The sequence below is a fragment of the Leuciscus leuciscus genome (genome assembly GCF_965113295.1).
Source record: "Leuciscus leuciscus genome assembly, chromosome: 24".
Classification (NCBI taxonomy): Eukaryota; Metazoa; Chordata; class Actinopteri; order Cypriniformes; family Leuciscidae; genus Leuciscus; species Leuciscus leuciscus.
In genome coordinates, this window is record NC_138723.1 from 22,639,926 (window position 1) to 22,655,202 (window position 15,277).

The 15,277-nt window shown below is 42.6% G+C and overlaps 1 protein-coding gene across 1 annotated transcript; it reads left to right on the forward strand.

The window, feature by feature from the left end:
- Positions 1 to 12,075: 12,075 nt before the first annotated feature.
- On the forward strand, positions 12,076 to 13,041 carry LOC309489706 (olfactory receptor 10G4-like; the record flags this gene model as incomplete). The annotated part of the gene is made up of 1 exon (XM_082158563.1): positions 12,076 to 13,041. One exon carries the CDS (start codon positions 12,076 to 12,078, stop codon positions 13,039 to 13,041), a length of 966 nt encoding a protein of 321 aa, XP_082014689.1.
- Between the last annotated feature and the right edge of the window lie 2,236 nt (positions 13,042 to 15,277).

The following is a 15,277-nucleotide window of genomic DNA, read 5'->3' on the forward strand; positions in this document are numbered from 1 at the left end:
CTGATCTGTGGCACGATTTGTCTCAATGTTAACATTTTGAACTTGAGCTGCATGACTGACTCGTTCAGAACTCGAAGATCTAAAATGGGACGCAATCCCCCGTCCTTTTTTGGAACTATGAAGTACCGGCTGTAAAACCCGGTTTCCCTGTTGGAGGGAAGTACATATTCTATGGCCCCTTTCTCTAACAAAGTGTTTACTTCCTGTTCCATAACCAGAACCTGCTCGGGGCCCACCACTGTGGGCAGGACCCCCATAAACCGAGGTGGGCGTTTCTTGAATTGTATCTGATACCCTTTTTCCACGGTCTGCAGGACCCAATGAGAAACATTTGACAGTAGCTTCCACGCTGTCAAAGATTCTACTAGAGGTACCAGTCTCTCGAGACTGATTTCTGGGTTCTGTTGTTGTTGAGTAGTCGGTTCGTCGCCCTGTAACGGCGCACCGGCAGGGAACGACTGAACGAACTGCTCTAACACCCTCCTCAGAGGGGGCGGGCATCCCGAGGCCACTACGTTTCCGGGTGGTCCTTGAGATATGTGCTCGCCGGAGACCGCTGCGCACTGAAACACCGGAGGTGGCAGGGTTGGCAGAACAGTCCCCTGAGGGTACCGAAGGGAGACGGGCACCGTAAAAAGAGGTGTTGACCGATGCACTTCGGGGGGGACTACCCTCATCTGTCCTGAGCCCTCGGACGTCAGGACTTTTTCCCAGCAGCCTTCTTGGCGGTAATAACGGTCCGCAGATCCGTTCTACCCCTCGAAGGCTGCTGGGTTTGAGAGCGTCCTCCGTGTCCCCGTGATTTATGTGGGGGAGCACGGGAGGACACGCTCTGTTTTTGAGTTGCACGATGTTCAGTGCTCTTTTTAGATGAGTGAGGCTGCTCCCGCTCAGCAGCCTCGTGAAAAGATCGGCGGGGGAGAAGTTTTTGCAAAGCAGCTGCCTGCTTAGATGCTTCCTGAAGCTTATCAACAGCAACAGTAACAGCGTTGCCAAAGAGACCAAGTGTGGAAACTGGAGAATCTAGAAGAACTGTCTTCTCTTTGTCTTTAATATCACTGAGGTTGAGCCACAGGTGCCTCTCAGTGGCCACCAGGGCTGCCATAGACCGCCCGATTGATTTAGCGGTCTCCTTGGTAGCCCTGAGAGACAAATCTGTGGCTCTGCGTAGTTCAGCAACAACCTCAGGACCAATACCCCCGCCCTCATCCAAATCACTCAATAATTCAGCCTGATAAGCCTGCAGCAGTGACATAGTATGAAGACACGCTGCAGCCTGACCAGAAGCTGAATAAGCCTTGCCCACCAGAGAAGAAGTCACTCTGAGGGGCTTATTAGGCAACGCCGGAGCTTTCAGGGAAGATGCCGTCGCTGGAGAGAGATAGCTCGCAAGCGTCTCTTCCACCTTCGGCATCTCCCCATAACCATGCTCTTTAAACCCAGATATAGTGGAATAATTCATGGTTTGTGAATTAAAAACTCTATAAGAAACTGGTCTCTCCCACGATCTCGACACCTCAGTGTGGAGATCGGGAAAAAACGGCAGATTTCGGCGTTGTGGTTGTGCACGTGAGGGCAGGAAGCGTTCGTCAAGTTTACTTTTTGAACGAACGTCCTGTTTATCAGATGGCCACTCAATACATAATCTATCAACTGCTCTTGTCACTACATCCAGCAATTCTTCAAATGCATGAGACTGAGGTGGGGCTTCCTCAGACTCAGCATCAACACTAACAACATCCAGTTCCTCAGAACTGGACAATTGCAGTGTTTGTTCTATCATCGGGGCGGAAGAAACCGCCGCGCGTGCTTCCGAACCCTGATGACAGACATCGGGTCTATCAGGTAAGGGCTGAGATAGGGCAGAGCCCGTCTCAGACCCCGCTGATAGATCCATTTGCGAACCCCAGGACTGAGATCGCCGCTGTGCCTCGGCAGCAGCCGGACCCGAGCCCTGGGGAACGCGAGCTTCCCGGAAGAAACTCAGCCGGGATCGGAGCGAGCGCATGGACAGCGCCTCGCAATGCACACAGCCAGCACCCTCGAGTGCTGACTGGGCATGCTCCTCTCCCAAACAAACAATGCACAGAACGTGAGTGTCCCTACCCGTAATAAAACGCGGGCAGGGATGCACACACATTCTGAACTGTTCGCTGGACATAATTGCTTTCAGTGACAAGACAACAATAAATAGACAGAGACAGATTTCACATAGAGCGCTACTGAAGACACAGAAGCTGTTGTTCTCTGGTTTTCAAGCAGGCTTTATAGTTTCCTGGTACGTGACGTCACCCGCATCTGACGTTCCGCCATGCCATTGGGCTGATTTTACATGTGCTTCAAGACATCATCACGCGAAGCGTTCCCCTAGCGTCAAACTCGACGCAACGCGAGTTCCCTTGAAAGGGAAACGCTTCAGTGCGCCGACGCACTGGTGAAGCTTAACAGGTTAACTAATTGTTAAGTAATATGCCATTTATGGGTTTTGACAGTTTGCACATGCAGTGAATGTAATTTGAAGGATGGGTAAGTTGGGCTGCACACAAATATCAGAACACCAGAATCTGAACTCCTGACCGCTGTTGCACTGTGTTTAAACTGGACGAGACTAGCTGTCTACACTGGACATGACAGACCATTGCAAGTCCATTTGTCCTTCGGAACAAAACTAGCACAAGAGCTCGGAGTACGTCAGAAATAGAATGTGGCATCAGTTTACTGTCTGGGTTTTGTCGTATAGCGTCGTGTCACATCCAGTGTAGTATCACTGACTATAATGGACGTTCTATTGTCTATGTCCAGTCTTGACACAGTGTTATGAAATAGCAGTGCTCGGCTGCATGTTCTCAGTGTACCACGACCTCAAGCTTAACCTGACATATTCCTGTGCCATGAACAACAAGGTTCATCGGACTCAGTGAAATCTTGGTTGTAGAAGGTTGGAAATTGAAATCCATGGCTTAGTGTGGATTTCAAAACCAAAATGGCATATTACTTAACAATTAGTTAATAGTCATGTGCCTCAACAAATAAAGTCATAACATAATGATACATTTGCAAATCATTAGCTTCAACTTCCAGATTGAAAGCATTTTATATATATTAGAGTCAAAGGTTTTTAGAGGGGAATTTGGATATCTCTATTTATCACTCCACAAATCAGTAAATACTGTCAACAGCCAAAATTAAATACATTTTCGCCATTTTTTTTTTTAGGAATAAAATGGTTTATAAAATCAGGAAAATTATATATGAACAAACCCCTCTGTAAAAAACCTGCATAATATAGATAAGAATACAACTGTAAAGAAATCTACAGATGCAAATAGATAAAATTATCTAAAAGATACAGTTAAAATTTATTTTGGATGTTTTCTGTCCACTAGTCTGAAAAAGCACTTTATGAAAAGCCAAAAAGCCCAAAATCTCAAAATTGACAGATGCATGAAAAAACGCTCTCGGTTACTAACGTAACCTCGGTTCTCTCTAGATGAGGGAACGAGTGTTGCGTAAGCTAGCTTACGCTACGGGAAAATCCCTTTTCTCGAGAATACTGAAGCCAAAAAATTATCCTTCATTTTTGCATTAATTTAAAACACATTGCTGTATAAGCAGACCTAGGCGAGGCAGCTCACGCGCCTATTGGTTGCTCTGCAGCAACTGCTGCAACCTATCGAGGGACTGCCCGTGACGTAAGCACCAATGAGGGCGCGGGCGCCCGTGCACGTCACGTCCCGCCAGAAGGGGCGTGGCTTAAGACTATATAAGCAGAGTCCAGATAGGTTGTTCTTTGGTTTTTCATACTGAAGCGAAACCAGAAAGTAGCACAAGCACGGCAGGGTTACGCAACACTCGTTCCCTCATCTAGAGAGAACCGAGGTTACGTTAGTAACTGAGAGCGTTCTCTTACGAGAGTACTCTCGTGTTGCGTAAGCTAGCTTACGCTACGGGAACCCAATGTAAAACGCCGTTCGTGCTAGTGATGTCAACATATATATTCCCAAGGGCATGTGCCCAGGGATACACATAATAGTGGTAATATCTGGGCCGACCGGGGTGGGCCTAAGAATATAATTAACCATTCCTGAGTAGGGGGAATGGGTGCTTAGTACGGTAGAACAGCCGGGATAGACATCCGGGGGCTGAATCTCATAAGAATGATTTAATAACTGCTTTGTCAGTCAGAAGACATCTGAGCCCGAGGGACAGATGTGAGTGTAAAATTACAGTCAGGGGGAACAATCAGCCTGATCTGTCGATCTAGTTTCCGTGCCGGCAGCACATACATAATACACAGTCTGCACAGATCTGAGTCGAGCAGAACAGTACGTGTTATGTTAGACTGACAACAGTTTAGCCTGTAAGGCGGGAACTTCCAGGTTATAAAACCTCATAAATGTAGACGGAGAGGCCCAGCCTGCCGCCATACAAATATCATGGAGTGAAACTCCGCTGGACCATGCCCACGAAGAGGCCATGCCTCTGGTGGAATGAGCTCTGATGCCCAGAGGACATCGGAGGCCCTTAGACCTATAAGCTAGAGCAATAGCGTCAACTATCCACCTGGATAGGCTCTGTTTTGACGTGGCTAGCCCTTTAGCACGGCCACCAAAAGAAACAAAGAGCTGTTCCGACTGCCTGAAAGCAGCAGACCGTTCAACATATATTCTTAATGCCCTGACTGGGCAGAGAAAATTCACATCGCCCTCACCATCAGGTCTTGGGAGAGCTGACAGTGAAATGACTTGTGATCTGAACAGAGTGGAAAGCACTTTGGGGACATAACCGTGTCTTGGTTTGAGGATGACTTTGGAGTCATTAGGCCCAAACTCAATGCACGTAGCACTCACAGAGAGCGCGTGGAGGTCACCCACTCGCTTAACTGAGGCGAGAGCCACGAGCAAAGCGTTCTTAAACAAAAGATACCGCAGATCCACGGACTGAAGTGGTTCGAAAGGTTCGCCCTTCATGGCATCCAGGACCATGGAGAGGTCCCAGACCGGAACCAGAGGGGGCCGGGGAGGGTTTAATCTCCTAGCTCCTCTCAAGAAGCTGATGATGAGATCATTCCTTCCCAGTGACTGGCCATGCATAGGTTTTGTAAACGCTGCTATGGCCGCCACGTATACTTTGAGCGTGGAGGGGGACCTGCCCTCGTCCAAAAGCTCCTGTAGAAAGGAGAGAATCTCCGTGACGCTACAGCATTGTGGATCTGCGTTTCGGACCGAGCACCAGCCGGAAAACACTGACCATTTAGAAGCGTAGAGCCGTCTTGTAGAGGGTGCTCTAGCCTGAGTAATTGTATTCAACACTCCCGCTGGGAGATCGGCGGCTACCCGTTGATGGCCCATGCTGCAGGGCCCATAAGTCTGGGCGCGGGTGCCAAATCGCGCCTCTGGCCTGGGAGAGGAGATCCTTCCTCACCGGAATCGGCCATGGGGTCATACTCGCTAGCTGCATCAGCTCTGGGGACCAAACCTGGTTCCTCCAGAGCGGCGCCACGAGGAGCACAGAGCATTCGTTCTCCCTGATTCGCTTGATCACCTGTGGTAATAGCGTGATCGAAGGAAACGCATAGAGCGGGCGGCTGGGCCAGTCGCGGGCCAGCGCGTCCCTGTGTTTCGTGAAAAATATTGGGCAGTGCGCGTTCTCTGATGACGCAAAGAGATCGATTTCCGCTCTGCCGAAGGTGTCCCATAGTAACTGGACTACCTGAGAGTGCAGGGACCATTCACCGGGGGGAACATTGTCTCTGGACAGCATGTCCGGGCCCACATTTTGGCAGCCTGGTACATGCGCTGCTCTTAGCGGGCGCAGATTGTGCTGGGCCCACACGAGGAGGCGTTCTGCCAGCATGTGGAGGCTCCGTGACCTGAGACCGCCCTGACGGTTTATGTAGGACACCACCGCCATGTTGTCCGTACGGACTAAGACATTGTGGCCCTTTAGGAAGGGGAGAAAATGTCCCAAGGCGTTCTCGACCGCTTTCATCTCCAGACAGTTTATGTGTAGGCGCCCTTCCTGGGCTGCCCACAGGCCAAACACCGGCCTGCCCTCGTAGAGGGCGCCCCAACCTGAGTTGGAGGCGTCTGTCGAGACTACTTTTTTTGTTTCGAGACCATTCCCAGAGAACCAGAGCACTTGAGAGGAAAGATGCTGCCGACCTTGAAAGACGCTACCGAGCGCTGAATTTGCAGCGCGCTGTGACGTCAGCCGCGCTGTCATTGACACAGAGTCTAAGTCTGTCCCCAGAAAGGACATTTTCTGGCTGGGAGACAGCGAGCTCTTGTTCCAGTTGATTTGGAGACCTAAATCCTGTAAATGGTTGAGTAATAAAGCTTTGTGGGCCATCAGCTCTGCCTCTGACTGCGCTAGAATTAGCCAGTCGTCCAAATAGTTCAAAATTCGCACCCCTTGATGTCTCAGGGGAGCGAGCGCTGCGTCCATGCACTTTGTGCGCTCATGGAGGCGCGCGCGCTCTGCACACACATAACACAATTTGTGTTTATTGATGGGTTCTCTGCACACAGAACGCATTTTGTGTTTATTGACGGGGGCTCTGAGTAAGTGTGTGTCACAGAGCGACCCGTGTTTGTGTGTAGGGGTGAGCACTGTAAAGCGGGCACCTTTTCTACATTTAAAACACACGCGGCGTGAGCCGGTTTTATTGATGTGGGCCGTGAATGAGTGTGCAACACTGAACGGGCCGTGCTTATGTGTAGGAGTGAGCACTGGGAAGTGGGCACAGAACCTACATTTATAACACCATCGGCGTGAGCCGGACAAACAGACATAATGCTCTTTTTGAGATTTATTTGGATGGCCGTAAAAACAGCCTTTGGGCACAGGCGAGCGTGTTGTGTAACGGGCTCGTTGGCTGTGAAATACACATCTCCAGTCGCCTCTGCTGAGGGAACTGAGAAAGCGAAGCGTGCTGATTTTGATGGCGGTCCGGCCGCGGCGAGACTCAACCATCTCCGTCTTCCTAGTGTGGTCAGGAAGACTTTGAGGGCTCAGGTTTCAGTGGTATCTTGGGCCTGGGTCCCCGGGGGGGAGGCGGCCTGTGGCGGCTTAAAGAGCGCGAGCGCTGCTGAGACTCTCTCAGCTGACGACGCTGTGAAGCTGGCGGCGGAGGTGGAGGAGGCGGCGGCGGCGGCGCTGATTTCCGGCTGGGCGGCTGCTTTGAGCGACCCGTAGCGGAACTAGAGCGCTTCTGTAAGAAGTGCTGCATGGCTTGTGAGGTTTTCTGCACCTCAGAATACCGCTCCGCGAAGCCCTTAACTGCCAGGCGACACAAGCTCGTCGAGGAAAGTGGCTCTGTCGGACTCTTTCATGTCGGACAAGGTTAACCACAAGTGTCTCTCGGTGACAGTGAGAGACGCCATGTTCCTCCCGATGGCTTGAGCAGCGGACTTGGTGGCTCGTAGCACTAAGTCCGTGGCGCTCCTGAGGTCCGTGAAATTCTCAGGGTTCGGGGCCGCCTCGTCCATAGTGCGGAGAAGGTTAGCCTGAAAAACCTGGAGCACGGCCATAGAGTGAAGCGCTTAAGCGGCTTGACCGGCGGCGGTGTAGGCGCGACCGATCAGAGCCGAAGTTGTCCTGCAGGCTTTCGAGGGCAGCGAGGGCTTGGACTGCCATCCATGATATTGATGTTGGTCTCGGGTCGGGTTCGGGCTGAAAAATTGCAGACGTTTTCGGGCTGGGGCCGGATTAGAGCTTGAACACCACGGGCCAGGTCTCGGTTAGGGCTGGATTTTTTGCCCCGTGCAGGGCTCTAAGCAGTATGCTAGCTGGAGCCGTTTACCTCCAGTCTTTGTGCTAAGCTAGGCTAGCGGTGGGTGCGTCAGACAGAGTTATGGCACGCACGGAGATGAAAAGGATGTGTATGGACTTATCTAACTCTAGGGGATACGGTGAATAAGCTAAAGTCTCAAAAAGTCGGCATCTTCCTTTAAATGTGTGGGGTTTTTTTTCTTTTTTTTGTCTATGTTGTTGATTACTAGCTTGATCACGGGTGCTAGGAAACCATGACGTATCTGTCTCACTATATAATATAAAAGGCAGCATTTCTGTCATTTATTTATCTGGATGAGAGGAACATCTCAGATGGATTATCATATGGCATTTTAATGTACTCTAATTGTTTTTTTTAAAATAGTTTTTAATTAACCCTTGTGTGGTGTTCGGGTCGTTTTGACCCGGAGAGAATTTTCTTTTACCCAAAAATAGTTAATGTTATCGCTTTGGACTGAAACTTAGTGACTTTATTCACAGATGGTATAACTACTTCTCAAATGTTTTTTAACAATTTTCTTACTTTTTTAGGGGGGATTTTGTCACCTTGTTACACTTGTGGTCTTCCCGGTCAAAAATGACCGGCCTACAAAAAATTGCTTATAAATCACTTGTTATGCAATATTATCACCCAATATTGGATTCAATCTTTTTGTCAACTTGTTCTCTTTCAATTAGGACTGGTTTTATATTTCTATTTGCATCTGATTAATCGTAGGCTTCATTTATTTGACAGTAGGCATCTCATTTTTTGAGTAAAAAAAACATTATTTTTTTTATAATTTTGGACTTTTTAAATAAAATCTGAAGAAAATTGGCACTGTTGATCACACTAGTCTACTTTAATATTTCACCAGGAATTTTGTTTTGAAAAACTTTTATTTTGTACAAAATGACACATTGTCACACTTGTGGTCTTCCCGGTCAAAAATGACCGGCCTACAAAAAATTGCTTATAAATCACTCTTTATGCAATATTATCACCCAATATTGGATTCAATCTTTTTGTCCACTTGTTCTCTTTCAATTAGGACTGGTTTTATATTTCTATATGCATTTGATTAATTGTAGGCCTCATTTATTTGACAGTAGGCATCTCAATTTTTGAGTAAAAAAAACATTATTTTTGAATAAATTTGGAAAAATCTAATCAAATCTGAAGAAAATTGGTACTGTTGATCACACTAGTGTACTTAAATTTTTCACCAGGAATTTTGTTTTGAAAAACTTTTATTTTGTACAATATGGCACAAAGTTACACTTGTGTTACACTGTTGCCTTTGGCTTGCTCAGTTGGGGATATTTTGGGGATATTTAATTTAATTTTATCAATCAATAAATTCCTCTTGAAACAAACTTTGTTGTATTATTTTAATTTAATACTGTGAAGCTGCTTTGATACAATCTGTATTGTGAAAAGCGCTATACAAATAAACTTGACGACTTGACTTGTGGTGTTCCACTGGGCCATTAAGGGCCATTGTGGGCCATTGTTTCAATGGGCCATTGAAAGTGAATGGGAGAGACCAATGCAAACAATGAATGGAACAACACAAAATATGTATCATTTTAAAGCTTAGAATCTCAGCTTTTTAATGTATCTAATCACTTTGATCAACTCCTAACGAGAGCTGAGTTATTACTCTAAAACAGAGTGTTAACAACCTGTGCCACCTAGCTGCGAAATAAATAATCATAATTTTTTTTCAAAACTATTACCTTGATCAACTTAAAATAGGTGTCATTTGAAATCTTAGAGTCTGAAATTTACAATGAATGTAGCCAATTTGATAAACTCCTAAGTAGTGCTGAGTTATTTGCTGATAAATAGAAAAAAAACAAATTCATAATTTATAAACTACTTTTTTGTACTACATTCAGCAATATGTCAAATACATCATACAGCTCAGATAGTCCTCTGTCATATGTCATTTGAAAGGTCTCAATGAGTAGAATACAGCAAGCATAATTGTTTCAGGCTTTTTACTAAACTTGAGTGAGGTTTTTATAAAAGAAGCCCTTCAAGAGACCCATTTTTAAACCATATATGGATGATGGAATTTTAGACACATTTCTGCTCGTAACGTCATGAAACATGCTCCGATTGTGGAAAATAACACGTCATTATTTACAGCAGATGCTTACAATTAAAATGAGTCCAAACTCAACCTAATCCATCACTCAGAACTAAAGATATTCCTCATGGAGTTCGAACACAAAAAATACCACAGACACACAGACTCACATAGTCAAGCAAGGTAGCTTAGACTTGGCCTTTTTACTTGTATCTTCATGAAACCTACATCGATCATGAAAAATGACACATCGTTATTTACAGCAGGAGCTCACGATTAAAAAGAGCCCAAACTCAATATATTCCATCAATAAGATCTAAAGATATTCCTAACACAAAAAATACCACAGACACACCTAGCCAAGTATATACTCATGAAGCTCTCATGTTTGGTTTTCGCTCATAACTTCACGAAGCATGCACAGATCGTAGAAAAATGTACATCATTATTTTCAGTTGACTATCACAATTAAAAAGAGTCAACATAATCCATCACTCAGATCTAAAGATATTCCTAATGGAGTTGTAACACACGAACCCCCACATGCGCTCACAGAGCCTTGACTATAGATGTAGCCTAGCACTTATGTCGCGTTTTAACTCATAACTCAATGAAGCATGCATAAATTGTGGTAAATGGCACATCATTATTTACATGAGATTATTAAGATTAAAAAGAGCCCAAACTCACCATAATCCATCACATGCACATATGTGTACATAAACAATGAACATGCCCCTGAAAACTTTTCAGTCTTTCCCATTCACTTTCAATGGCCCATTGAAACAATGGCCCTCAATGGCCCAGTGGAACACCACAAGTGTAACTCTGTGCCATTTTGTACAAAATAAAAGTTTTTCAAAACAAAATTCCTGGTGAAATATTAAAGTAGACTAGTGTGATCAACAGTGCCAATTTTCTTCAGACTTTATTTAATATTTCCAAAATTATTCAAAAATAATGTTTTTTTTACTCAAAAAATGAGATGCCTACTGTCAAATAAATGAGGCCTACGATTAATCAGATGCAAATAGAAATATAAAACCAGTCCTAATTGAAAGAAAACAAGTTGACAAAAAGATTGAATCCAAAATTGGGTGATAATATTGTATAACGACTGATTTATAAGCAATTTTTTGTAGGCCGGTCATTTTTGACCGGGAAGACCACAAGTGTGACAAAATGCCATTTTGTACAAAATAAAAGTTTTTCAAAACAAATTTCCTGGTGAAAAAATTAAAGTAGACTAGTGTGATAAACAGTGCCAATTTTCTTCAGATTTTATTTAAAATTTCCAAAATTATTCAAAAATAATGTTTTTTTAACTCAAAAAATGAGATGCCTACTGTCAAATAAATGAGGCCTACGATTAATCAGATGCAAATAGAAATATAAAACCAGTCCTAATTGAAAGAAAACAAGTTGACAAAAAGATTGAATCCAAAATTGGGTGATAATATTGTATAACGAGTGATTTATAAGCAATTTTTTGTAGGCCGGTCATTTTTGACCGGGAAGACCACAAGTGTGACAATGTGCCATTTTGTACAAAATAAAAGTTTTTCAAAACAAATTTCCTGGTGAAAAATTAAAGTAGACTAGTGTGATAAACAGTGCCAATTTTCTTCAGATTTTATTTAATATTTCCAAAATGATTCAAAAATAATGTTTTTTTTACTCAAAAAATGAGATCCCTACTGTCAAATAAATGAGGCCTACGATAAATTAGATGCAAATAGAAATATAAAACCAGTCCCAATTGAAAGAGAACAAGTTGACAAAAAGATTGAATCCAATATTGGGTGAAAATATAGTATAATGAGAGATTTATAAGCTATTTTTTATAGTCCGGTCATTTTTGACCGGGAAGATCCCGGGGGTTTTAGGGTTCTGAACACCACACAAGGGTTAAGGACCTAAAGAAGTAAAGGGCAATAAACATTTTACATAATATCTTCATTTTTCTTTTCAAGAATGCATGAAACTCTTTTTATATTTTTGTTAAAACTATACTTCAACATTCAGAGTTTTCATCACCTTGTCGATACAGATGCTGTCTGCATCTTTCTGCCATTTTCCTTCACTGGAGCTTTTTTAATGTGCATTTATGAGTACATTGAGGATCTAATTGATTTATTTTTTTCATCTATACAAACTATATTTTAAAATATTTGTGTCTTTATGTTATAGGAATTGGGTGACTTAAATGGCAAAAGAAAACTACACTGTGAATAATGTAGACAGCTTCATAATCACTGGATTTGATCACCTGCAGAACCAAAAGCTACTCGGATTAATCATCTTAATAACTTACATGCTCATATTGCTTGGGAACGGCATCAATCTGTGTATCATCTTGACTGACAGACATTTACACAAACCAATGTACATATTTATCTGTAATCTAGCTGTCGTTGACATAATGTACACCTCTACCTGCAGCACAACCATGATCTCAGTGCTGCTGGCTGAGATTAAAACTGTGTCATACTACTCTTGTATCTCAAGGATGTTCTTCTATCATCTTGGTGATTTCACGGTATGCATGGCTCTGACATTAATGGCAATTGACCGACTTCTTGCAATTAGACTTCCTTTAAGGTATCACAGCATTGTAACAAATTCACGAACGTTTCTGCTAATTTTTCTGACTTGGCTCATTACTATCACTCTAATGGGTGTTTTGACTTCTGTGGCAGACAATCTCCCATACTGTCAGCCTGTTATCAGATATGTCTTCTGTGAATATTCTTCCATGATTAGAGCTGCTTGTGTCAATCCTGAACCATATTTTTTCTTGCCTGCAATGTTAAGTCTGTGGCCAATTTGTGGACAATTTCCCTTTATAATGTGCACTTATGCTGTGTTGGCATATAGTGTGACCAAACTCTCCAACAACTCAAGCAAAAAGCAAATGATCAACACTTGTTTGAGTCACCTCATTGTTCTGCTCAGTTTTTTTGCACCAAAGCTAGTCTCTATCTTACTAACTCGAATAGGAGTTGTGCTAAATTTAATAGAGCGAAACGCAATTTTGATTGTATCTTCTCTTGTTCCTCCCTTAATTAATCCCACTGTTTATTGCACCAGGACTAAAGAAATCAGGAAACGATTATCAGATGTAGTTTTGCGCAAAAGAATTGTACCAAACCACTTAAAGGTTTTATCATAATATTATTATATTAATACAATTATTTATTATTGTGTTAATTATCATGGATGATTGTAAAAATGTTGGTGATGCATGTTTTGTTCACATTAGAGACATGAAATAAAGTAGATATGTTGCTATCCTGTCTGTTTTCAAAATAAAGAAAAAGAAAATAGGAAAAACTATTTGGAGATTTGTCAATATTTTTACACTTCTAAAGCTGTGCATCATAAAACAGTGTTTGTATGAGGAAGATATATTGAAATTTAAGTTGTTAATAGGGGGGGAAAAATCATACCTGATCTCTTGCAATAAGTTAAATGAATAACGTTAAATTGAGAAAACTCTTTGAGTAATTGAGTAATAACTGGAAGGTTGCTATTACTTAATGGTTTAGCTATTAAGTGTTTTTGTGTGTGTTCATTTTTTTGTTTTGTTTTTTGTTTTTTTGCAACTGGCTAAGATATCATGCATTACAATCTGGAACCATCAATCCACACACCAGTATGACAATACCAAATAATTTTAAGAATTTTTTTTCTTTATATTTTTCCACATAAATTCAAAGAGGAGTAACTAGTCTAAGCCATTTAAACAATGAGGGCCTGTTCATGACCTTTGACCTTATTCAGTCAAAATACAACATACCAAATCATATAATATTTATCTAAAATTCAAATGATCCAATAACTCATATTCATAATAATTTATAGAACACACATTACAACATATAAACTTCAGCGCATGGGTGACATTAAAAATAACAGTTGTCCACATTGCATGTCCTGATTTTGCCGAGTTACACACGTTCCTGGGTCAACATATTTTGTTGATCCTGGAACAACATTCCTGTCCATAAATTTAATCCTAACCATATCCCTACCCCAAACTTTTACCCAACCCATGAGTTATCCCTAATCAGAGGGAAATGATAGGTGAATAACATTGATGTAGCACCTAACCCTGGTTGTAAGCATAAACTATAAACTATAAACTTGTCCCCCAAATCTAATTTGTTGATTGGATTGTTTTTTCCAGGATTGACAAAGATGTTGATCCAGTAATATGCTGCACTTGGTGAAATCAGGATCTGTGTCCACATTGCCCAAACTCCACTGATGATTATTTCATGCAATTTCCATTTGCTTTGTCCATTTGTTCAATACGTTTGATCGGAGGTCATGTGCAGGCTGTCTGTCAGGCATCATTAAGTCCAAAGTATACTTTGATTGGTACGCATAAACAAGGGTGTAATTGACAGTAAATTGACAAAAATAAGGCGGTGCGCGTACAAATCTGCTGACGAAATTTGCACACTGTACGCGCTCCGCCTTATTTTTGTCAATTTACTTTGTACGTGCAAGTCGCACATGCGCATTGAATTTATTTGAAACGAATTAGTTGTTCCACATGGTGGCAACACTGGCCCGGGCCATTGTATCACAGTAGAAAACGAAACTAAAGAGATGGAACACCAACAACAAAATATCAGAGACTGCAACAGTTTACAACAGTAAATGTTTATATATAAAAGCCTAAATTCTTCTTGCCTCTGGTTCTTCTGAGAATGAGGGTTTTCATGAAGTAAAGCCTCATGAAACCTCAACCAAAAACGCCCATTGTCCTATGTTCTTCTCGCTATGGGACGAGGACGCGCTCGTTGGAATGGACGCACTAGCCCAACGTGCTGCTCTACGCATTCCCTCCCCTTTGCCTGATAATTCCTACTCTGGCCAAGGTGAGAGATCAGATGGTGATCAATGTGATTTTAATAGAGTTCAAGTGAAGCACAGAGCTTTGTGCATCTGAACTAATAATATCGTCCTCTTTAGCCTACTACTAGTTATAGCATGAAATAATTATGAATACATATTAGGAGGTATGTTGAAAGATACAGTACAGTACAGTAAGATTACTGAAATGTCTGGTGTTTTAACAGCAGAAAGACCAATAAAACAGCTTGTAAACACGTTACATTTACCTAAGAAAAGCAATTTCCTGTTGTTAGCAGTATAGCTGGCTATAAAATTAATACTAGAACAGAGCATTTTGATATATACACTTTATTAATGGTTCTCAACTTGTTTGGCCATGGTACCCAAATTTTCCCATGTCATTAAGCTGTAACCCAATTTTTTTTAATTGTATGTACAATTGAAGAGTGCTCACTACAAGCAAAATATAATGGCTGTCAGGACAGGAAAGTTATTTTTATTTCGTAACAACGTAAGAAAATAATGTTAGAATACCTGACAAC